This window comes from Zophobas morio, unplaced genomic scaffold (assembly GCF_036711695.1).
Source record: "Zophobas morio isolate AGI-343-1 ecotype UQ-CSIRO unplaced genomic scaffold, CSIRO_AGI_Zmor_V1 ptg000031l, whole genome shotgun sequence".
Taxonomy (NCBI): domain Eukaryota; kingdom Metazoa; phylum Arthropoda; class Insecta; order Coleoptera; family Tenebrionidae; genus Zophobas; species Zophobas morio.
In genome coordinates this window covers 1917513-1942036 of record NW_026972136.1, presented here as the reverse complement: position 1 = coordinate 1942036, position 24524 = coordinate 1917513, and the positions used below count along the sequence as shown (strand labels likewise).

The 24524-nt window shown below is 33.2% G+C and overlaps 1 protein-coding gene across 2 annotated transcripts in view; it reads left to right on the top strand.

Moving 5' to 3' along the window:
- Positions 1–24524, top strand: part of LOC135139472 (uncharacterized) — a 78996-nt gene that overhangs the window by 25920 nt on the left and 28552 nt on the right. The window contains exon 2 of one of the 2 annotated variants that reach the window (XM_064069713.1): positions 13977–14075. The exons of the other annotated variant lie outside the window; for it this stretch is intronic. Within the exon in view, the coding sequence (XP_063925783.1) occupies positions 13977–14075 (99 nt within the window). The remainder of the gene's footprint in view (positions 1–13976; positions 14076–24524) is intronic. 2 annotated transcript variants of the gene reach the window in all.

Genomic DNA, 24524 nt, shown 5'->3' with positions numbered 1-24524 from the left:
CAGAAGGCCAAAAGATGCTAAATGATATGGAAGTACCAAAATTTTAAAACCTAGTTTACCCAAAATTGCTAAAAAAATATATCTTTAAAGCGTAATTTTTAATGTAAAATTTTGTCAGCTGAATACAGACTCTAGAATTTGCTTATCTGAAATTCTTGAAAATTCGATTAATTTTGAGCTTCTAGAATTTTTGAGGAATTAAGAACTTTTTAACTTTTCGATCTTAAAATACTGGAAGCTACAAGAGAATTCAAATTTCAAAGTGCTTATAGATTCTAGATGACCTGGAAGTTCCAAGCTGTTAAATTCAGATTTTCCAAAATTGTTAAAAACGTATTACCATTAAATGTCACTTCTCATATGAAGATTTTGTTGATTAAGCGTAGATTTTATGGAGTTAATACTCTGAAATTCTGTAAGATTAAATTATTTTTGGACTTCTAGAACTTAGAGAATATAAGATCTTTTTAACTGCACGATCTTTCTTGGTATCGACTGAGAAAAAAAAAATACTAAAACAAATTTTAGTTAACAATTTACTATCACGATCTATTTTTTTTTCTCTGTATTTTGATGCTGGTCAATCGATACATGAAGAGATTATTACCAAAACTTGTTTACGATTTTAAGACCTATATTTTTACCGGATTATTTTATAGTTTGCTGTTGCGCCCACCCTTCGTAATAATCACGTCATAAAATTTTAGTGGATACGAGAACAACGTTGCGTATAAATATTTAAAGAACATTTTCTATTTAAGAATGTTGCAGTTACTTCCGGAAACCGAAACATGTTTCTAAGACCCATATTATTACCATAATTTTGGTTAATTGATTATCAAAACAACCAGTACTTTTACTTAGAGAACAGACTTGTGCGTTTTACCCACGTATCCCATAGAAATTAAATCCAATAATCGGCAATAATTACCAATGTTATGAAGCAGTTATGATTTATGCCTCCTCCACTTTCAATTTCGAAAAGTTGATAACAGGAAATTTTATCGAACTCTTTAAAATTTAACGACACGAGTCGTGATCCGTAGGCATAAAACCATGTAAAATATGCACATTCTAATCGCTGTTACGCCATAAACTCGAACTCTACGATTTTCCTCCAAAAAATCAACGACCGAACGTAAATAAAATTTAATCAGTTTTTTAATACCGCATTATCGAACGTATACTACTTCGAATTTTATACTACAACGTTTTATCGCCACTAAATTATAATAATATAGGTCAACGTTTTAATACAAAACACGGCGGTTCCTGTCAATAGCTCTCATTATTCAGAAATTCCGCTCACGCTAAACCGTCTAGAAATATATAAATTACGAACAGCAAATCAAATTACATCGCAATTATTTCTAATTATTGGAATTATACGTATCGAGGCGATACGTGTAAAGATGCTGCAGGTCTCCTTAAATGGGATAATTGCTCGTTTAAGTGCAAAATTTCACAAGGATTAGATGTAACCAGTCTATAAATTTTATTACGGCATGGAGGTTATGCTACTGGTAATAATCTTCAGAACATTATAATTTTAATTGTTCCACCGAGGCGAATTTAAATAGCGGTAAAGTAAATTTCAAAGACCAGAAAGAACGGAGAGTTTTGACACGGTTTTGTGGAGAGAAAATTACTTAAATGCTGCCGTCGACTCGGCAAGCTATGTCGTTTATATAGGTGTTCACATTGTAAGAGATATCATCACGCCACTACTTTTACTTGTTAAAGGCTGAATCGAGTCGAAATTATCCGTTCGTTAATCATAAGGCACGTGCTTTAAAATTAGATAAATTAGACCGAATTGCTTCAATAATTTTTTACGAATCGACAATTAAAATGCAAATTTTTCTACAGTTTGTGTGTTCCATAGTGTCTAAAGTGATAACCAGATGACGTAAAATTTCATTGTACAAATTTGATTTTTACGATAAACATAAATATACGGAAGTACTGTAAGTATTATTTCACATTGTTCAAAACAACAAGAAGGATTCTCTAAGATTCTTTCACATTCTTGAAAAACCCACTAGGAGCTCCTGAGATTCTTTAACATTCTTGAAAAAACCAGGAGTCCCTGAGATTCTTTTACATTTTTGAAAAAACCAGAAATGAGTCTCTGAGATTCTTTCACGTTCTTACGACCATCCACAAGGGGCCCCTGAGATACTTTTGCAGTCTTAAAAAAACTACAAGGGACTTCAGAGATACTTTCATATTCTTAAAAAAACAACACGCATTCTCTGGGATTTTTTCACATTCTTGAAAAAACCACAAGGAGCTCGTGATATTCCTTCACATTCTTGAAAAAATCCACAAGGTACCCCTGAGATTCTTTCTCATTCTTGAAAAAACCAGAAAGGAGTCCCTGAGATGTTTTTACATTTTTGAGAACATCCCCCTTGTGGAATCCTTTTGCAGTCTTGAAAAAACTACAAGGTGTTCAAGTGATTTTTCACGTTCTTAAAAAAACAAGAAAGATTCCCTGAGATTCTGTCACATGCTTGAAAAACCCACTAGGAGCTCCTGAGATTCTTACAGATTCTTGAAAACATACACAAAGAGTCCCTGAGATTCTTTAAAATTCTTAAAAAAAAACAGAAGAAGCCCCTGAGATTCTTTCACATTTTTGAAAAAACCAGAAATGAGTCTCTGAGATTCTTTCACATTCTTAAGAACATCCACAAGGGGCCCCTGAGATCCTTTTGCAGTCTTGAAAAAACTACAAGGGGCTTCCAAAATACTTTCATATTCTTAAAAAAAGAACAAGGATTTTCTGAGATTTTTTCACATTCTTGAAAAAACCACAAGGAGCTCGTGATATTCGTTCACATTCTTGAAAAAATCCACAAGGTGCCCCTGAGATTCTTTCCCATTCTTGAAAAAACCAGAAAGGAGTCCCTGAGATGTTTTCACATTTTTGAAAACATCCCCCTTGTGGAATCTTTTTGCAGTCTTGAAAAAACTACAAGGGGTTCAAGTGATTTTTCACATTCTTAAAAAAACAAGAAGGATCCCCTGAGATTCTGTCATATTCTTGAAAACATGCACAAAGAGTCCATGAGATTCTTTAACATTCTTGAAAAAAGCAGAAGGAGTCCCTGAGATTCTTTTACATTTTTGAAAAAACCAGAAATGAGTCGCTAAGATTCTTTCACATTCTTAAGAACATCCTCAAGGGGCCCCTGAGATCCTTTTGCAGTCTTGAAAGAAGTACAAGGGGCTTCAGAAATACTTTCATATTCTTAAAAAAACAACAAGGATTCTCTGAGATTTTTTCACATTCCTGAAAAAACCACAAGGAGCTCGTGATATTCGTTCACATTCTTGAAAAAATCCACAAGGTGCCCCTGAGATTCTTTCCCATTCTTGAGAAAACCAGAAAGGAGTCCCTGAGATGTTTTCACATTTTTGAGAACATCCCCCTTGTGGAATCCTTTTGCAGTCTTGAAAAAACTACAAGGGGTTCAAGTGATTTTTCACATTCTTAAAAAAACAAGAAGGATTCCCTGAGATTCTGTCACATTCTTGAAAAAACCACAAGGAGCCCCTGAGATTCTTTCATATCCTTGAAAAATTGGTCGAAAGCTGTTTCGACAGAACTTCCCTCGCACCTAAAATTTCGTTCGTGATTTAATCAATAAAATAAATTGATACATTCATTAATTTTATGAATCACCTGTATAAACAAATCTAAAAAAGTAAAAACTCATGATATTTTGCACATTTCGGGTAGATTTAGTATAGTTTCATATTTCTAACTCAAAATTTACGTATTTTATGGTTGCTTAGACGTGTGTTCAAAAATAAATTTATTATTATGATTATTATTTTGGTGGGGAGGAATTTCAAAGTACCAAACTACGCCCAACCGACAGAAATTTTATCGTAAAAAATACGGTTTAAGGACATATTTTTTAGCACTTTTGGACAAATTGGAAAAATTGAACTTTTAGAAAAGTTGGCGCAAAAATTCTGGCGACAAATTTTGATGGGGTGAATAAAAAAACATAGCGTCTGATGGTCCCCGACCGACATTAGAGGCGAAAAAACAAAAATCCAGAGCAACCGTAGCATTTTTGTTAAGGACTTAGTTAGCTCCATTGCGGAAAAACTGCATGGCCAAAAATTATGGAAAAAATCATGTTTATGAACAAGTGATTACTCTACCCAGAAAAGGAATCCTAAGTCGATCCTGCCATTGGTCTTCGAAATATTGGAGTTTAAAACAAAATGTTTCGAATATCTCAAAGTTTGTCCCGTTTTATTTTGTCGATTATCGAAAAATAGTGAGAATTTTAGACAAAATAAAGCCATAGAGAACTTCTGAAGATTGATATCAACAAAAGAATTTTTTTGGTAATTTGCGTGGGTGCTTGGAAAAAAATCAAAATTTTCATAGGGGTAAAATTGTCAAAAATTAAACTTTTGATGAAGTTGCCTAAAAATTGACAAAAAATTCATGGCGATAGATTTTGACGAGCTGAATCGAAAAACATAGTCTACTAATTGTCTTGGACCAAGATTCAGTTCATCCTTAAAATATTTTACGACCATAAAAATTAGAAATTGATGAAAAGCCCGATCTTCTCTTCTGCCTGAAAATGGCATCCGAGTGAACCACTGATTTTACTTAGTGACAAAGCTTGTTATTATAACGACCTGAAGATTGCTAGTCACTAGTCGAAACCGGTAGTAAAATATAATAAAGAAATCGTAGATAAAGACTTTCATATATGAAATAAAAGAAACAACTAAATAAATATAGATCAGAATGGTCACTATCAGTGATAAAATGATTTTGTTAATCCCTTGCAAGAACTCAATGACGTCATCTCGAAATTTTCCCAAACAGATTTTATTTTTATTGTAGTGTTTATACAGATTCGCTTGGATACCCATTTTTTCTCGCTCTTTAAACTCGCCTACATCAGGAAACCCAAATCTTATCAAAAAATTGTTTTCCTCGACTCCACGCTTGATTAAGCAGCTAATCAAAAAACGTTTTGCTCGACCAAAAAACAATCTCGGACCGATTTTGATCAGTGTTTTTTCTTGCATCCACACCTAGTGCACGTGTTAAATCTTAATTCAATATAGATGATTACGTTTTTGCACATTAATATTCGCTGAATCATACATCAATTAATTTATTCAAATCATTTGTCAGAACCGCTGCAAGTTTTATTACTTTTTTACTCCGGTTCAAGGTGATTTAGAAACTCATAACAGAAAAATACTCGTTCTATCTCCAGCATTACGGAAACGCCTCACGTATTATTGTCCTCTCAAGACGTAAAAATTCCGTTTAGCTGTGACACTTTCCAGCGTAACTCACAAACGCCAGAAAAACGCCGACTTTCTCCGGCGGGCAGTGCGTGTTTATTATTTGGAGCATGTGAATATGAGAAAAAGTCAAACGCGGCCTTTCAGACGGGCTATTACGGAGAGAAAAGAGCGATTAGTGGCGGGTATAATGGCAATCTGATTTTGCATAATGGGTACACTTTGAACGGTACCGATGTATAGTTAGAGCACAATAAAATTAAAAAACTGTGAACAGTTAGATACATATTTCCCATCACAATTCACAATTTATAGGCGCTGCAGTCTCATAAAAATGCAACTGTCAGGTAATTTATTTCTCTATTCATCATGAAGACATCACAACGAGCGAGCTTATTGCTAGGCAGTCTGGTGTGTTTTATGTGCACACTAAAATACCGAAGGTTTTTGCTTGCGCCACCCCGGGTGCAAGACTGTAATTTTACAATTTTCAGACTTGTAATCAGAAATATTTTATTTATTCGTCGTGATAGTGAACGGTCTGAACAATAGGAAGTAGATTCAGCAAGATACTTAACTCAACAGTTAACTGCTAAAAGCAGTGATAGCTTTGCATACTGTCAAGGGCAGGAAGAGTAAATGACGCAGAACAATGTAGCTTTTAATAAAACGGATTTTATCAGCAGGAAGAATCTGTGCTGCTGCTAACAGTTTTGACGAGAAAGGGGAATGCTGACAAGCGTTAAAATTCACACAAATAACGACATTTCAACGTCTTAATAATAAGAGAACGGAAAAAAGACACTGTTATTTTTGCATCCTTGAAATTTTATCACCTGGTGGACCAGATGGTATCACATTTTAAGTAAACAATGGAAAAATGGAATTCCTTTTGTGGAAAAATAATAATTTGGTTGGTCAACATTAATTGGCAGAATTTTTTAGGGGACAAATTTTGAGATATTTGAAAAATCTATGATTGCTCCGAAATTTTCTATATCTGCCCATTATCTTGATCTTGAAAAATATCATGTTCATACCGAATTTTCTGAAAATCGTAGTCCAAGACCATGAACACGTTATTTTTTCGAATTGGCTCATCGAAATGTACTTCTTTCCCAGAATTTTTTGACGATTCTTAGGCAACTTTTCGAAAATCGCAATAAATTTTTTGACAGTTTTTCGAGCATCCTCCGAAAATTATCGGAAAACATTCTTTTATAATCGAGTTGGAAAAATTCTTTTCGGCTTCATTTCTCCAAAAATTCCCACAATAAAATAAAAAAATGACAATTTTCGAGATAATAGAAAAAATTCAGTTATGAACCAAATTTTTCGAAAATTTTGGACCTGAACCAGCAACAAGTAACGTTTTTCAATTAAACTCATCGAAATCTGTTACCCAGAATTTTGTGAGAATTTTAAGGCAACTTTTCAAAAACATTAAATTTTCAATAAGAATTTTTGACGATTTTTCGAACACACTTCAAAAATTCCAGCAATTTTTCCAGGATCGAGTTTCGAGATTTTGAAAAAATATCATGTTCAAACCGAATTTTCTGAAAACCGTAGTCCAAGACCATGAGCACGTTATTTTTTTCGAATTGGCTCATTGAAATGTACTCATTTCCCAGAATTTTTGACGATTCTTAGGCAACTTTTCGAAAATCGCAATAAATTTTTTGACAGTTTTTCGAGCATCTTCCGAAAATTATCGGAAAACATTCTTTTATAATCGAGTTGGAAAAATTCTTTTCGGCTTCATTTCTCCAAAAATTCCCACAATAAAATAAAAAAATGACAATTTTCGAGATAATAGAAAAAATTCAGTTATGAACCAAATTTTTCGAAAATTTTGGACCTGAACCAGCAACAAGTAACGTTTTTCAATTAAACTCATCGAAATCTGTTACCCAGAATTTTGTGAGAATTTTAAGGCAACTTTTCAAAAACATTAAATTTTCAATAAGAATTTTAGACGATTTTTCGAACACACTTCAAAAATTCCAGCAATTTTTCCAGGATCGAGTTTCGAGATTTTGAAAAAATATCATGTTCACACCGAATTTTCTGAAAATCGTAGTCCAAGACCATGAGCACGTTATTTTTTTCGAATTGGCTCATTGAAATGTACTCATTTCCCAGAATTTTTGACGATTCTTAGGCAACTTTTCGAAAATTGCAATAAATTTTTTGACAGTTTTTCGAGCATCTTCCGAAAATTATCGGAAAACATTCTTTTATAATCGAGTTGGAAAAATTCTTTTCGGCTTCATTTCTCCAAAAATTCCCACAATAAAATAAAAAAATGACAATTTTCGAGATAATAGAAAAAATTCAGTTATGAACCAAATTTTTCGAAAATTTTGGACCTGAACCAGCAACAAGTAACGTTTTTCAATTAAACTCATCGAAATCTGTTATCCAGAATTTTGTGAGAATTTTAAGGCAACTTTTCAAAAATCTTAAATTTTCAATAAGAATTTTTGACGATTTTTCGAACACACTTCAAAAATTGCAGCAATTTTTTCAGGATCGAGTTTCGAGATTTTGAAAAAAATATCATGTTCAAACCGAATTTTCTGAAAATCGTAGTCCAAGACCATGAGCACGTTATTTTTTTCGAATTGGCTCATTGAAATGTACTCATTTCCCAGAATTTTTGACGATTCTTAGGCAACTTTTCGAAAATCGCAGTACATTTTTTGACAGTTTTTCGAGCACCCTTCGAAAATTATCGAAAGACATTTTTTTATAATCGAGTTGGAGAAATTCTTTTCGGCTTCATTTCTCCAAAAATTCCAACAATTTTGACAGAATCAATAAGATAAAAAAATGACAATTTTCGAGATAATAGAAAAAATTTAGTTATGAACCAAATTTTTCGAAAATTTTGGACATGAACCAAGAACACGTAATGTTTTTCGATTAAGCTCATCAAAATCTATTACCCAGAATTTTGTGAGAATTTAAAGCAACTTTTCAAAAATCTTACATTTTCAATAAGAATTTTTTTCGAATACTCTTCGAAAATTACCTAAATGCATTTTCTAGTAAATTTCGACTTTTGGAAGTTATTTTCTGCTTCATTTCTTCAAAAACTCCAACAATTTTTCCAGGATCGATAAAATAAAAAATGAAATATTTTTCGAATTGGCTCATCGAAATGTACTTAGGATTTTCCAGAATTTTTGAGGATTTTTGGGCAATTTTTCGAAAATCTCAATGAATTTTTTGACGGTTTTTCGAAAATTACCGAAAACTTTTTCTTGCGGATATCAACTCATAGAAGTTATTTTCGGCCTCATTTTTTTTAAATTCCAACAATTTTTGAAGTATCGAAAAATTAAAAAATGACAATTTTCGAAATATTAAAGAAAATCATTTACAAACCAAATTTTTGAAAAATCTTGGTCCGATATCATCTACACGTTGTTTTTTTAATTAGTTAGTTAAAACGTATTTTTCAGATTTTTTTTAGGTTTTTTAGGCATTTTTTGAAATTTTTTTAATTCTCTGTATTAATTTTTTGGCCGTTTGTCTAGCACCCTTCGAAAATTACCGAACTTTCTGTAGATATCAACTCGTAGAAGTTATTTATTTTCGAGATCTTTTTTTTTTAACTCAAACAGATTTTATTGATAAATGTCATTACTATAACAAATTATGAGGCGAAGTCATGATATTATTGGTGAGGATAAAATCCACATAAAATTTGACAACAATCGGGCCGGTAGTTTCGAAGATTGTCTGCATAATAAAAATTTAGACAAACAGCCCAATGGGAAACCAATTTTTTTATTATCAACACGCTTTGTTTTTCGATTCAGCTCGTCGAAATCTAACGCACTGAATTTTTTGCGAATTTTTTGGCAATTTCGTCAAAAGCTCAATTTTTCAAAATCCAATGAAAATTTTGATTTTTTTTAAAGCACCCGCGTAAATCATTTATTTTGAGATATTAGAAAAATTCGGCGTTAAAAAGCTATATTTCGAAAACCAGTGGCAGGGCCGACTTCGGATTCATTTTCTGCATCCTGCATAAACATGATTTTTTTCATAATTTTTGTCTATCCAGTTTTTCCGAAATGGAGCTAAATAAGGCCTTAACAAAAATGCTACGATTGCCCGGAATTTTCTATATCGGCCTCTAATCAAAACCACGAAAATTACCAAAAAAATTGCTTTTGTTGATTTTGACCTCCACAAGTTGTCTAGGGCTTTATTTCTTAGAAAATTCTCACCATTTTTTCACAATCGACAAAATGAAATGGGATAAATTTTGCAATATTTGAAAAATCTGGTTTTGAACCCCTATATTTCGAAGATCAGTGGCAGGGTCGACTTCGGATTATTTTCCTGGAAGGACTATCACTTGTGCATAAACACGATTTTTTTTATAATTTTTGGAAGCCCAGTTTTTGCGGAAGAGACCTAAATATGTGCTTAATTAAAATTCTATGATTGCTCTGGAATTTTCCATATATATGCGTCGAATTTGGATCCGGGGGCATCAACACACTGTGTTTTTCCATCCAGCTTGTTGAATTCTATCGCCCTGAATTTTTGGTAGATTTTTAGGCAACTTCGTCAAAAGTTCAATTTTTCAAAATCCAATGAAAATTTTGATTTTTTTTAAAGCACCCTCGTAAATTATCAAACAATTTTCTTTCATTGATTTCGACCTCCAAAAGTTCTCTATGGCTTTATTTCTTCAAAAATTTTCGCCATTTTTCCACAATTGACAAAATAAAATAGGACAAATTTTGAGATATTAGAAAAATTTGGCGTTAAAAAGCAATATTTCGAAAACCAGTGGCACAGTCGACTTCGGATTCGTTTTCTGCATCGATGCATCACTCCTGAATAAACATGATTTTTTTCATTAGTTTTGTCTATCCAGTTTTTCCGAAATAGAGCTAAATAACTCCTTAACAAAAATGCTACGATTGCTCCGGAATTTTCTATATCGGCCTCAAATCAAAACCACGAAAATTACCAAAAAAATCGCTTTTGTTGATTTCGACCTCCAGAAATTCCCTAGGATTTTATTTCTTAGAAAATTCTCACCATTTTTTCACATTCGACAAAATGAAATGGGACAAATTTTGCGATATTTGAAATATCTGGTTTTGAACCCCTATATTTCGAAGATCAATGGCAGGGTCGACTTCGGATTATTTTTCTGTAAGGACCATCACTTGTGCATAAACACGATTTTTTGAATAATTTTTGGCCACTCAGTTTTTCCGGAAGGGACCTAAATATGCCCTTAATTAAAATGCTATGATTGCTCTGGAATTTTCCATATATATATATATATATATATATATATGGAAAAAATATATATATATATATATGCGTCGAATTTGGATCCGGGACCATCAACACACTATGTGTTTCCATCCACCTCGTTGAAATCTATCGCTCTGAATTTTTGGTCGATTTTTAGGCAACTTCGTCAAAAGTTCAATTTTTCAAAATCCAATGAAAATTTTGATTTTTTTAAAGCACCCCCGTAAATAATCAAAAAAATTTCTCTCGTTGATTTCGACCTCCAAAAGTTCTCTATGGCTTTATTTCTTCAAAAATTTTCACCATTTTTCCACAATTGACAAAATAAAATGGGACAAATTTTAAGATGTTAGAAAAATTTGGCGTTAAAAAACAATATTTCGAAAACCAGTGGCGGGGTCGACTTCGGATTCATTTTCTGCATCGATGCATCACTCCTGCATAAACATGGTTTTTTTCATAATTTTTGTCTATCCAGTTTTTCCGAAATGGAGCTAAATAAGGCCTTAACAAAAATGCTACGATTGCCCGGAATTTTCTATATCGGCCTCTAATCAAAACCACGAAAATTACCAAAAAATTGCTTTTGTTGATTTTGACATCCACAAGTTCTCTAGGGCTTTATTACTTAGAAAATTCTAACCATTTTTTCACAATCGACAAAATGAAATGGGACAAATTTTGCGATATTTGAAAAATCCGGTTTTGAACCCCTGTATTTCGAAGATTAGTGGCAGGGTCGACTTCGGATTATTTTTTTGGAAGGACTATACTAACTTGTCCATAAACATATTTTTTTTTATAAATTGTGGCCACTCAGTTTTTCCGGAATAGAACTAAATATGTCCTTAACAAAATAATTGTTAAATAGGAGTATAATTTTACTTAGTGGCATTTCTAGTGGTTATAATAAATACTTGAAGATGGTTAATAACTAGCCGAAACCAGTCGTAAAAGATATTAAGGAAGATCTCAAATACGGAGTTTTATAGGAAAAATAACAGGAACAATTAAAATATGCATTTTAAATCCTTTAAAAGTTTATTTAATTTATTTAGAATAATTTTGAGATGACGTCAATAATTTTTTGCAAGGGATAAACAAAATCGTTTTTTCATTGATGATATGACCATCCTAATCGACATTTATTTAGTTGTTCCTTTTAATTCGTATATGAAACTCTATATTCAGGCCTTAATAATAACAACATTTGTCCGAAAAATAAAGCAGGGTTTTCAGTAATTTCTAATTTTTATTATAAGTGTTAAATAGAATTTTACTTAGTGACAATCTTGTTATTATAAATACCTGAAAATGATTAATAACTTAGCCGAGATCGGTTGTAAAATATATTAAAAGTTTATTTGATTAGCAAAATTTTGAGATGACGTCATTAAGTTTTTGGAAGGGATCACGCATTTAATGTATGAATGTGTAAAGAAAAATGCGCCTTCGGCGTTTATGGGGGCGTCGGTGGTGAAACAGACACCGGCAATAACCATTGTCAGTCAATAAAGTGCGTCCATTTCATGCTAACACATCCTCGGAGCACAGTCAAGAGGAATTCCATACTTCTGCTGTCACTTATCCTCTCTAAGTGAATTAATCTTCTTTATATATGGGAACCGGAGACGGGAAGGCATCATTAACATGTGATTCTTACAAGAATAGTAGTTATTCTCGTTGTCCTGCTGAAAGATGGCTTCTGCTACAGTATATACATATTCCCTAGTAGTCAGACTATCTCCAATAAATTAACATCAAGAAAGTTAGAAGTGCGCTTGCGAAACTATAACCGACCTGTCCAGATGATAACCGCACTTATACATAAATCAAACCGATAATTAATTTTTATGACGGCGATTAATTAAATATAAAACTGAATAAAGGCGACGTGTGGATTGATACGATACGAATCTACAATTTCCGTGGCGAATCTAATGAATGTAAACATTTTCCACTTGAGGGAAAATTTTATGTGGTCGTCTGATAATATTCATGGAATTGTCAGTTGAAAACCTACTTTATGAATTTCAATTAAAATAGGTATGTAAATACAGGGCGAACACGGTACTTGTTTTACTCTTAAAAGCGAACTTGTCATGATTATTCATCGACTGAATTTACATACAGTAGTAGCACGTTAACATTTGTTCAATCTGAATGAGGAGTTTTAACAAGTTTATAAGCTCTTAGAAGGTTTCCGGAGATGGGTTTTGCAGTATTTACATTTTGCAGTGAATTTTAATGAGCGGATTGCCAATTATGGAACGACGCGAAATTCGGGTTTGGGAGGGAAACGAAACGGTTTTTTATTTCCAACTTTCTTAGTACTTTTTTAATAACGACAGTTTTAATTGCTGTTTACTAAGACGTTTTTCTCGGTTTTCTGTGTTCATATGACTTTATTTAGTAATTATTGCCTGTACACGACGTTTCAGACTCCTCGTATTCCTTCTACGATTAGCAATTGACACTAATAATTGCCTCTGTAAAAGTACAAACGACAAACTACTTGCAATTAGTCCGGTTGTTTCTTCCCGGGTACCGCTATCACCCTGAGAACCAAAATTCTAGGACAACTATATCAGTCCGTATTTATATATTTTTTTAATTTTATTTACTGAATACTGTTAATTTAAAAAAAATAAACCTATATTCTATGAGTTTTACCGGATTTTCGACTTTTGTCGTCGCTAGATAAATTAAAGCAATTAACAAGTTTTACGATTATTTTATATTCTAGTGCATCGTTTAACAAAAACATTAAAAGTTAATAAATAAACTAATAATGTTGCAATAATAATGCAGTTACATGTGAAATATCACCACTATTAAATTGTACCGTTATTGGTACCTCCTCACCGCCGAAAATCTTATTAATTTTTTAGACACGAAGTAGTCCAAATATAGCCAAGTAGTTCTAATTCTTTTTTCGTTTTTTTCTTATTTTTTAACCGTATCTATTAAGTTTGAAATCTATTTTTGTGAGTTAATTTAGCTAGCGGTTACTTGCGACACAACAAATTTAAATTTGTAGCCAAGTAGTGTATGACATTCCCAGCTCCCACTCTTAGTTTAACCCAGCCAGTAGTAACAAAAATCTTTTTATTGATACCAATTAACACCAATTTTCGCAGTCCAACAACTCGCAATAGAATCTAAAAACCTGCGCCAATTTGCATTCTTTGCACAATAACGCATTATGTAACGTTCCTGAGTCCAAGTTCAGTGTTCCCCGTCATTGTGAAAAGAATAGCAGCTGGTTCAGCTTCGTTTAGCTCCGTAATCAAGCTTTGAGCTCGTTTTGTAAATATGTAATTATGTAAATTGTACATAAAAGTGCACTGTATATAGACTGCACAATGGTATGTATATTTCAGATCTGGCCTTGTATCCGCCACCGCCGAGTTATACTCGTCTGTATCAGTATCAGTGCTACCCTAGCCCACCGGGGTACTACTCCACACGGTACCTTCCAGGTCTGTACATATGCATGGTCATTGTTTGGCATGTAAACATTTTCTTGCACGAGTAGATGTAGATCATGCGAGGTTTTAGCACCTGTTGTGTCTTTTCGTCTTTCCTAAATAAACACTTCCGTTTTCACACTAACACGTATATTGTTGATAAGGGTTTGTGTAAATAGAATTCGTTCTAGGCAACTGAGGTCCCAAGTTATGAAATTTAAATGAAGATTTTTTTTCAAGAAGGTCGCTGAACGTGATATTAATAGGGCATAAAAACACGATCAAAGGTGAAGATTTGTCCCTGATTGAATTTTGGTACTGTCAGTTTACCATCAATTTGAAGGTTTGAGTTGAAAATCAAAGACAAATCTTCAAAAATCTATAACCGTTTTTGATCGTATTTTTTCTTGCTCTCTTGGTACCACCTGAAATAATGAGATTCTTAAATCTTAAAAAATATATAGTTCTACTTAACCCGATGTTTTTTGTCGTTCCTGAATAAACACTGTCGTTTTCACACTAATGAGGATTTATGTCATTAAAACTCGTTCTAGAACAAGTGAGGTCCCAAATAATGAAAAACCGAAGTTTATTCTTAAATGAAAATCAGTTTTATCTTAACAAATACTAGGACCGTCCACCCGCCCTTTACTTCCTCAGAGGGTAGTACTTGCTAGTACTTGCTAAGATAAGTCTTATTTTGGCAAATCACTTATCCTCTGAGAAAATAGGGGCGGGTGGGCGGGGCTAGTACTTGCTAAGATAAGACTGATTTTGGCAAATGCAGTGCCCTCTGAGAAAATAGAGAGGGGGTAAAGAAAGTTATATTGCAATTATTCTATTCAGTTTTAAATTTTTTCACCACAAGTACTAGAGTATCTTATTTTATAAAATTTAAAAAAACTTTAAATTACTCTATAAATTTTGGAGATGACGTCATCAAATTGTTGGTGGGGATAATTAGCCAAATTGTGGTTAGTATTTAACCATCTACATGATATTTCTAACATATGTGCAAAATTTGACAACAATCGGTCCAGTTTCGACAGACCGGGACTGAAGTGGCAATTCGGCGCTTACGCTCGGTAAGTAACAAGATGAAAGACAACCATGGATTTTTGAAGATTTATCTTTGATAGGATTTTAGTCTTGTCAGATTGCTTAGTTCAATTTTCATGGTTCCTTAAAAAAGGTTTTCGTTTTTACACCAATATGTAAATTGTTCATGAGGATTTAAGTATGTTAATAAAATTCGTTCTAGAACGACTGAGGTCCCACAAAATGAAAAATTAAACTTGCTTCTTAAATGAAGATTCTTCTTAAACAGGTTAAACGTGATCTTCATCTGTGGATGTAAATTTAAGATTATACACAGACTAATATATAGAAACACGATCAAAAACAATCATAGATTTTCTGAAGATTTGTCTTTGATAGAATAGAATTGTCTTTTTGTCAGATTACCGTCAATTTCAAAGTTTGAGTTGAAAATGCAACAATCAAAGACAAGTCTTCAAAAATTTACGGCCGTCTTTGAACGTGTTTTTTGTTTCTCTTTTGGTACTTTCTGAAATCATGAGATTCTTAAATTTTTAAAAATAAGTATAGTTCTACAATACCTGCTGTATTTTACGTCGTATTTATTTCAATAAAATTGGTTCTAGAGAAACTGAGGTTCGAAATAATGAAAAATTTAACATGGTTCTTAAAACAAGATTTTTTACAAGAAGCACCCTAAATGTCATCTTCACCTGTAGATGGGGATTTATTATATAGAACAAGCAACAATAAAAAACATGATCAAGAACCAATCATGGGGTTCTAAAAATATGTCTTAAATAGTAATTTCGTCTTGTCAGATTGCCGTTAATTTCAAAGTTTGAGTTGAAAATGGAACAATCAGAGACAAGTCTTCAAAAATTCATGGTCGTCTTTGGTGGTGTTTTTTGTTGCTTCCTCGATACAATCTGATATGATAACATTTTTAAATCTAAAAAAATAGTTCTACAGTATCCACTGTATTTTTCGTCGTTACTTAACTAGGCTTTCCTTTTTCCACTAAAACGTATACCTATTGTTAATACGAAAGATGTTTATAAAATTAGTTCTAGAACAACTGAAGTACCCTAAACGTGACCTTCAGCTATGAATGGAGATTTATTATACCGAGAGAGCAATAAAAAACCAGATCAAAGACAACAATGGATTTTTGAAAATTTATCTGTAACAGAATTTTCGTCTTATCAGATTACAGTCAATTTGAAAATTTGAGTTGAAAATGCAATAATCAAAGACAAATCTTCAAAAATTCACGGCGGTCTCTGATCGTGTTCTTTTAATGCTCTCTCTGTACAATCTGATAATGAGAATCTTAAATCTTGGTATTATCCGTCGTATTTTTAGTCGTTTCTGAAAAAACTTTTCATTTACATCAATAAAATTCGTTCTAGAACAACTGAAGTCTCAAATAATTAACGTGCTTCTCACATGAAGATTTTTTTCAAAAATCACCCCAAACGTGATTTTCACTTGGGAATCTCGAGCAATAAAAATACGATCAATGACAGCCATGAATTTTTAAAGGTTTGTCTTTGATAGAATTTTTTTTTTGCTCACTGTGTACAATCTTGATAACGAGAATCTTAAATCTTAAAAAACTGGTCTAGACTACCCATTGCGTTTTTAGTCGTTCCTTAATAATTTTTTTCGTTTTCTCATCAATACATATGGTGATAATGAGGAATTGTGTTAATAAAATTCGTTCTGGAATAACTGAGGTCCCAAATAATGAAATTTAATGTGCTAATTAATGAAAATTTTTCTCGAAAAGTACCCTGAACGTGATTTTCAGCTGTGGATGTCGATTTATTATAGCGAGAGAGCAATAAAAATATGATCAAAATCAGCTATGGGTTTTTGGAACATTGGTCTTTGACAGAATTTTCGTCTTGTCAGATTATCGCCAATATGAAAGTTTGAGTTTAAAATGTAGCAATCAAAGGCAAGTTTTCAAAAGTCCATGGTCCTCTTTGATAATGTTTTTTTTGCTCTCTCTGTACAATCTAACGACGAGAATCTTAAATCTAACCAAAATGGTCCAGATTATCCACTGTATTTCTAGTCGTTCCTTGATAAAATCCTTCGTTTTCACACTAAGACGTATAATTTTAATGAGGAATTATGTCAATGAAATTCGTTCTAGAGTAAATGAGGTCCCAAATAACGAAAAATTTAATATGTTAATCAATGAAGATTTTTCGCAAGAAGTACCGTGAACGTGATATTCTGCTGTAGAAGTCGATTTATTATACCGACAGAGCAATAAAAATACGATCAAAGACAGCTATGCATTTTTTGAAGATTTGTCTTTGATAGAATTACCGTCAGATTACCGTCAATTTGAAAGTTTGAGTTGAAAATGCAACAATCAAAGACAAATCTTCAAAAGTCCATAGCCTCATTTGACCATGTTTTTTGTTGACTGTCTGTACAAACTGATACCGAGAATCCCAAATCATAAAAAAATAATCTACATTATCCGCTGATGGCAGCCATCAATTTTTGAAGAGTTGTCTTTGATAGAATTTTCGTCTTCTTAGATGACCGTCAATTTGAATGTTTGAGTTGAAAATGCATCAATTAAAGACAATTCTTCAAAAATCCATGGCCACATTTGACCATGTTTTTTGTTGACTGTTTATCCACTGAAGGCAGCCATAGACTTTTGAATATTTGTCTTTGATACAATTTTTGTCTTGTAGGATTAGCTTCAATTTGAAAGTTTGAGTTGAAATTGCAACAATCAAAGACAAATCTTCAAAAATCTATAGCCGCCTTTGAGCGTGTTTTCTGTTCGTCTCTCTGTATAATTTGATACCGAGAATCCTAAATCATAAAAAAATAATTTAGATTATCCACTGAAAGCAGCCATAAATTTTTGAAGATTTGTCTTTGATAGAATTTTCGTCTTGTTAAATTACAGTCAATTTGAAAGTTTCAGTTGAAAATGCAACAATCACAGACAAGTCTTCAAAAGTGCATGGCCGCATTTGACCGTGTTTTTTTGTTGTCTGTCTGTACAATCTGGTAGCGACAATCCTAAATCATAAAACATTAATCTATATTATCCGCTGAAGGCAGCCATAGACGTTTGAAGATTTGTCTTTGATAGAATTTTCGTCGTGTCAGATTACCGTCAATGTCAAAATTTCAGTTGAAAATGCAACAATCAAAGACAAATCTTTAAAGATCCATGGCCACATTTGACCGTGTTTTTTTGTTGTCTCTCTGTACAATCTGGTACCGAGAATAATACTAAATCATAAAAAACTAGTCTACACTGACCACTGAAGATTTTTGAAAATTTGTCTTTTGATAGAATTTTGGTCTTGTCAGATATCCGTCAATTTGAAAGTTTGAGTTGAAAGTGCAACAATCAAAGACAAATCTTCAAAAGTCGATGGTCGTATTTGACCATGTTTTTTATTGCCTGTCTGTACAATCTGGTACCGAGGATCCTAAATCATGAACAAATAATCCACACGTATCCGCTGAAGGTAGCCATAGACTTTTGAAGATTTGTCTTTGATAGAATTTTCGTCTTGTAGGACTAGCTTCAATTTGAAAGTTTGAGTTGAAATTGCAACAATCAAAGACAAATCTCCAAAAATCTATAGCCGCCTTTGAGCGTGTTTTCTGTTCGTCTCTCTATATAATTTGATACCGACAATCCTAAATCATAAATAAAATAATCTAGATTATCCACTGAAGGCAGCCATAAATTTTTAAAGATTTGTTTTTGATGGAATTTTTGTCTTGTTAAATTACGGTCAATTTGAAAGTTTCAGTTGAAAATGCAACAATCACAGACAAGTCTTCAAAAGTACATGGCCGCATTTGACCGTGTTTCTTTGTTGTCTGTCTGTACAATCTGGTAGCGACAATCCTAATTCATAAAACAATAATCTATAATATCCGCTGAAGGCAGCCATAGACTTTTGAAGATCTGTCTTTGATAGAATTTTCGTCTTGCCAGATTACCGTCAATTTAAAAGTTTGAGTTGAAATTGCAACAATCAAAGACAAATCTTTAAAGATCCATGGCCACATTTGACCGTGTTTTTTGTTGTCGCTCTGTACAATCTGGTACCGAGAATAATACTAAATCATAAAACACTAGTCTACACTGACCACTGAAGGCAGCCATAGATTTTTGAAAATTTGCCTTTAGATAGAATTTTGTTCTTGTCAGATTACCGTCAATTTGAAAGTTTGATTTGAAAGTGCAACAATCAAAGACAAATCTTCAAAAATCCATGGTCGCATTTGACCATGTTTTTATTGCCTGTCTGTACAATCTGGCACCGAGGATCCTAAATCATGAAAAAATAATCCACATTATCCGCTGAAGGTAACCATAGACTTTTGAAGATTTGTCTTTGATAGAATTTTCGACTTGTCAGATTACCGCCAATATGAAAGTTTAAGTTAAAAATGTAATAAGCAAAGACAACTCTTCAAAAATCCATGGCCATATTTGACCATGTTTTGTTGTTGTCTCTATGTACAATCTGGTACCGATTATACTAAATAATAAAAAACTAGTCTACATTATCCACTGAAGGTAGCCATAGATTTTTGAAAATTTGTTTTTGATAGAATTTTCATCTTTTCAGATTACCGTCAATTTGGAAGTTTGAGTTGAAAATGCAACAATCAAAGACAAATCTTCAAAAATCTATAGCCCCCTTTGATCGTGTTTTCTGTTCGTATCTCTATATAATTTGATACCGACAATCCTAAATCATAAATAAAATAATCTAGATTATCCAATGAAGGCAGCCATAAATTTTTAAAGATTTGTTTTTGATGGAATTTTCGTCTTGTTAAATTACGGTCAATTTGAAAGTTTCAGTTGAAAATGCAACAATCACAGACAAGTCTTCAAAAGTACATGGCCGCATTTGACCGTGTTTTTTTGTTGTCTGTCTGTACAATCTGGTAGCGACAATCCTAAATCATAAAACAATAGTCTATATTATCCGCTGAAGGCAGCCATAGACTTTTGAAGATTTGTCTTTGATAGAATTTTCGTCTTGCCAGATTACCGTCAATTTCAAAGTTTGAGTTGAAAATGCAACAATCAAAGACAAATATTTAAAGATCCATGGCCACATTTGACCGTGTTTTTTTATTGTCTCTCTGTACAATCTGGTACCGAGAATAATACTAAATCATAAAACACTAGTCTATACTGACCACTGAAGGCAGCCATAGATTTTTGAAAATTTGTCTTTTGATAGAATTTTGGTCTTGTCAGATTACCGTCAATTTGAAAGTTTGAGTTGAAAGTGCAAATCAAAGACAAGTTGCATTTGACCATGTTTTTATCGCCTGTGTGTACAATCTAGTACCAAGGATCCTAAATCATAAAAAAATAATCTACATTATCCGCTGAAGGTAGCCATAGACTTTTGAAGATTTGTCTTTGCTAGAATTTTCGTCTTGTGGGATTAGCATCGATTTGAAAGTTTGAGTTGAAATTGCAACAATCAAAGACAAATCTTCAAAAATCTATAGCCGCCTTTGACGTCTTTTCTGTTCGTCTCTCTGTATAATTTGATACCGACAATCCTAAATTGTAAAAAAATAATCTAGATTATCCACTGAAGGCATCCATAAATTTTTAAAGATTTGTCTTTGATAGAATTTTCCTCTTGTTAAATTACAGTCAATTTTCAGTTGAAAATGCAACAATCACAGACAAGTCTTCAAAAGTACATGGCCGCATTTGACCGTGTTTTTTTGTTGTCTGTCTGTACAATCTGGTAGCGACAATCCTAAATCATAAAAAATAATCTATATTATCCGTTGAAAGCAGCCATAGATTTTTGAAAATTTGTCTTTGATAAAATTTTCGTCTTGTCAGATTACCGTCAATTTCAAAGTTTGAGTTGAAAATGCAACAATCAAAGACAAATCTTTAAAGATCCATGGCCACATTTGACCGTGTTTTTTTGTTCTCTCTGTACAATCTGGTACCGAGAATAATACTAAATCATAAAACACTAGTCTACACTGACCACTGAAGGCAGCCATAGATTTTTGAAAATTTGTCTTTTTGTAGAATCTTGGTCTTGTCAGATTACCGTCAATTTGAAAGTTTGAGTTGAAAGTGCAACAATCAAAGACAAATCTTCAAAAGTCCATGGTCGCATTTGACCATGTTTTTATTGCCTGTCTGTACAAACTGGTACCGAGGATCCTGAATCATAAAAAAATAATCTACATTATCCGCTGAAGACAGCCATAGACTTTTGAAGACAACAATCAAAGACAAATCTTCAAAGTTCATGGCCGGATTTGACCATGTTTTTTGTTGGCTGCCCTTACAAACTGGTACCGAGAATTCTAAATTAGAAAAAAATGCTTTACATTATCCACTGAAGGCAGCCTAGGCTTTTTGAAGATTTGTTTTTGATAAAATTTTCGTCTTGTCATACTGTCAATTTGAAAGTTTGGTTTGAAAATGCAACAATCAAAGACAAATCTTCAAAAATCGATGGCTACTTTTGACTTTTTTTGTTTCTCTCTTTGTAGTGTCTGAGATCATGAATTTCTTAAATCTTAAAAAATATATTTCGTATATTCGATAGCACCCCCTATTTTTCGTTGTATTTGTGTCAATAAAAGTCGTTCTAAAACAAACCAAATAATGAAATATTTACCGTGCTTCATAAATGAAGGATTTTTGTAAATATGTCGTTGGCAGAAATTTCGTCTACTATGAATTGAACATGTAACATGAAAATTCAAGCCCATCTTTGATCCTGTTTTTGTTCTCTCGCTATCTGATATTATGAATTTTTAAATCTTTACAAAAACCGCATCTTTCCTCGTTCTTTAATAAACACTTTCGTTTTCACGTTGAAAGATGTATGCAAACAGGAAAAAGGAAAACTCGATGTATGTGCTTGTAATTAGCTACCAAACAAACAAAAACGAGCGTAATTTATAATATTGAATATTCGCCTGTGTTTAAGGCATATTATTTGCATAGTAATTAAGGCTATAATGAGATTCATAGAAATAAATCCTGCTAGAGGTAGTGATTAAAGTGTGATGTTACCGGAGAGCGTAGGGGAGTGGAGATCAAAGCGACGCAAAGGGCTTTTAAATAATACATTCGTTACAAGCGCTACCATTTAACCGTTACATTGCATACATCAAAATTAATATTTTCTTAATGGTTTTTTAATAACCAAACCGATAAAACGCGTTTTTGTTAAGGTTTATTGCACTTGTAACACAATGCTGTCCCGAGCGTCGTTCTCGTTATCGATCTAAAAAATTCAGTCAACAAAGCCAAATTAAGTTTTCAAATCATAAATTTACGATTTTATTGCACTCATTTCACTGCGGATTGTTCAGCGCATACTTTATGCACATTTCGTATTAATACTACAATCGACGTGTGTGTTTCACGGTACTGTTCTACGTCGTTAATTACTAACAGATGGTCACCTTTTTCCACAATTTCGTCTATTCGGAACTGACTTAAACTAAGTGAGGTCGTAATTCTCGCTCAGTAACTACGTTTATTGACTGATTACTGGGCATGTTCTTCTTAACAGAAACCGCAGTAATTGCAGCTCGCCGCCTCTGAAAACATAAAATTTCTATGAGTGCAATTGGAGAAACGCAAAAAAATTCACAGCTATAATTACACATTCTCGACACTTTACAGACTCTGTAAGGCATTATTGTGAGAATAGCGAGAAAACGCATTGTAACAATTAACTTCACGTGTCCGAGCTATTACTAAACTAGTAAACATAGTATAGCATAGTTTATACATAATTCATATTTCCCACGGTGTATCGCAAGCTATTCATACAATTTAAAAATGATTACTGCTTTTACCCGTATAGCAAAGAAAGTAAATAATCGTGAAACACACAATAGAGCTGATGCGTAACTGTGTGAGAATAAAAACCCGACGTTTAATGCTTACGCAAAGCTCGAGTGCAAAATTTCGTTAACATTTAGAGAGGACTCGCTTTTGATTGACCGGGTCAAGGTCAGCGAAAACGGTGCTGGAGCAGCCGCCACTGGTGCAAGCGCAATTATCATTTTCCCCATCATAATAAATAAATTCCTCCGGTACCACCGTCGTACCGGGTAATTTACGGTTGACAACTTATTTCGAAAGTCGACATTGATAGATTCGCTGTATTTATTGTGTTTACATAACAGCAGAGAGACCATTGAAAATGTAAATTAGGTCTAGTGTAGGTGAGCCTTAAGGCTAAATGCTCGAACAATGAACAGGTTCCGCAGTTTTCACACACCGGCGAATATGTGGAGCTGGAATTAACCCAGTGGCGGCAAATATGATATTTTAGCGTTTTTTTCGCGTGCTAGTGTGTCTCTTAAGTGGATAATATCTTCCCACGTGCTTTTTCTGCTAATTGACTTTTGGAGCATGCTAATCTGACAGGATTTTTCGCTTAGAACTGGATCCATCTTTCCGACCTGCCAAAATTATCTTTCGGTTGCTGTCACGCTCTATTTTATCCGATATTCAAATTTGTCACGGCGGTTTGGAGGCTTGTTGGGCCGCTAAATAGGGGACGACGGGGCAAAGTGGGCAGATGGTTAAGTGGTTTCTATAAATTGTGTCGCGTTGCTGTGAACATGGAAAAATTTCGACGGGTATTAGAGCACAGTTTGACTTTCGAATACAGTGTGTTTTTCCTTTAGCTATCGCTGTGTTTCGTGGAATAAATGGTTTATTTTGCTGTGTACAAGGTAAAACGAATCATAAATGTACCCCCAAGCAGCAAAACACCTTCGTTTTTCCATATTTTTGCACATTTGCTTTTTTTCTTGTTAACTAACATTAAACAATAGTTCTGTTGGTCACGCGATATATTTTTTCTACTTTATCCATTTAGTTACTCATACTTAGATTAACATAATAATCCGTGTTAGTTATATAAAGTGATTTTATAATTGTATAAATAACTATAGAACAGTGAATGAGAACGTTAGTGGCCTCGAGACTTAGACGTATATTAGCAAGCAAAATTTGTTATTGTATCCACAATAATTAGTAATTACCATAGCTTGAAAAATATGCACTAAAAAAGTCCAGTGTTATGAATTTTATTATTATTATCATCAGTTTGATACCTGTCAAGTTCGGTCAGATTAGATTTCTTTGGTGATAATTTTATCAAAAATAACTCTAAAAACTCATTAAAAAGTCTTAAGTTATACGACAAAATCTAGACAGATTCGCTGATATTTTTTTTAATCACTTTTATGGGACTAAACTGTAAACAAAAAACGCTTAGAACACGAGCGCAGCGAGCACGTTCAGGTTTTATTAAAAATTTGGATGTCTTGGGTCAAAACTCAACTCGTAAAAAATTTGACAACACTTGGTTCGGTACTTTC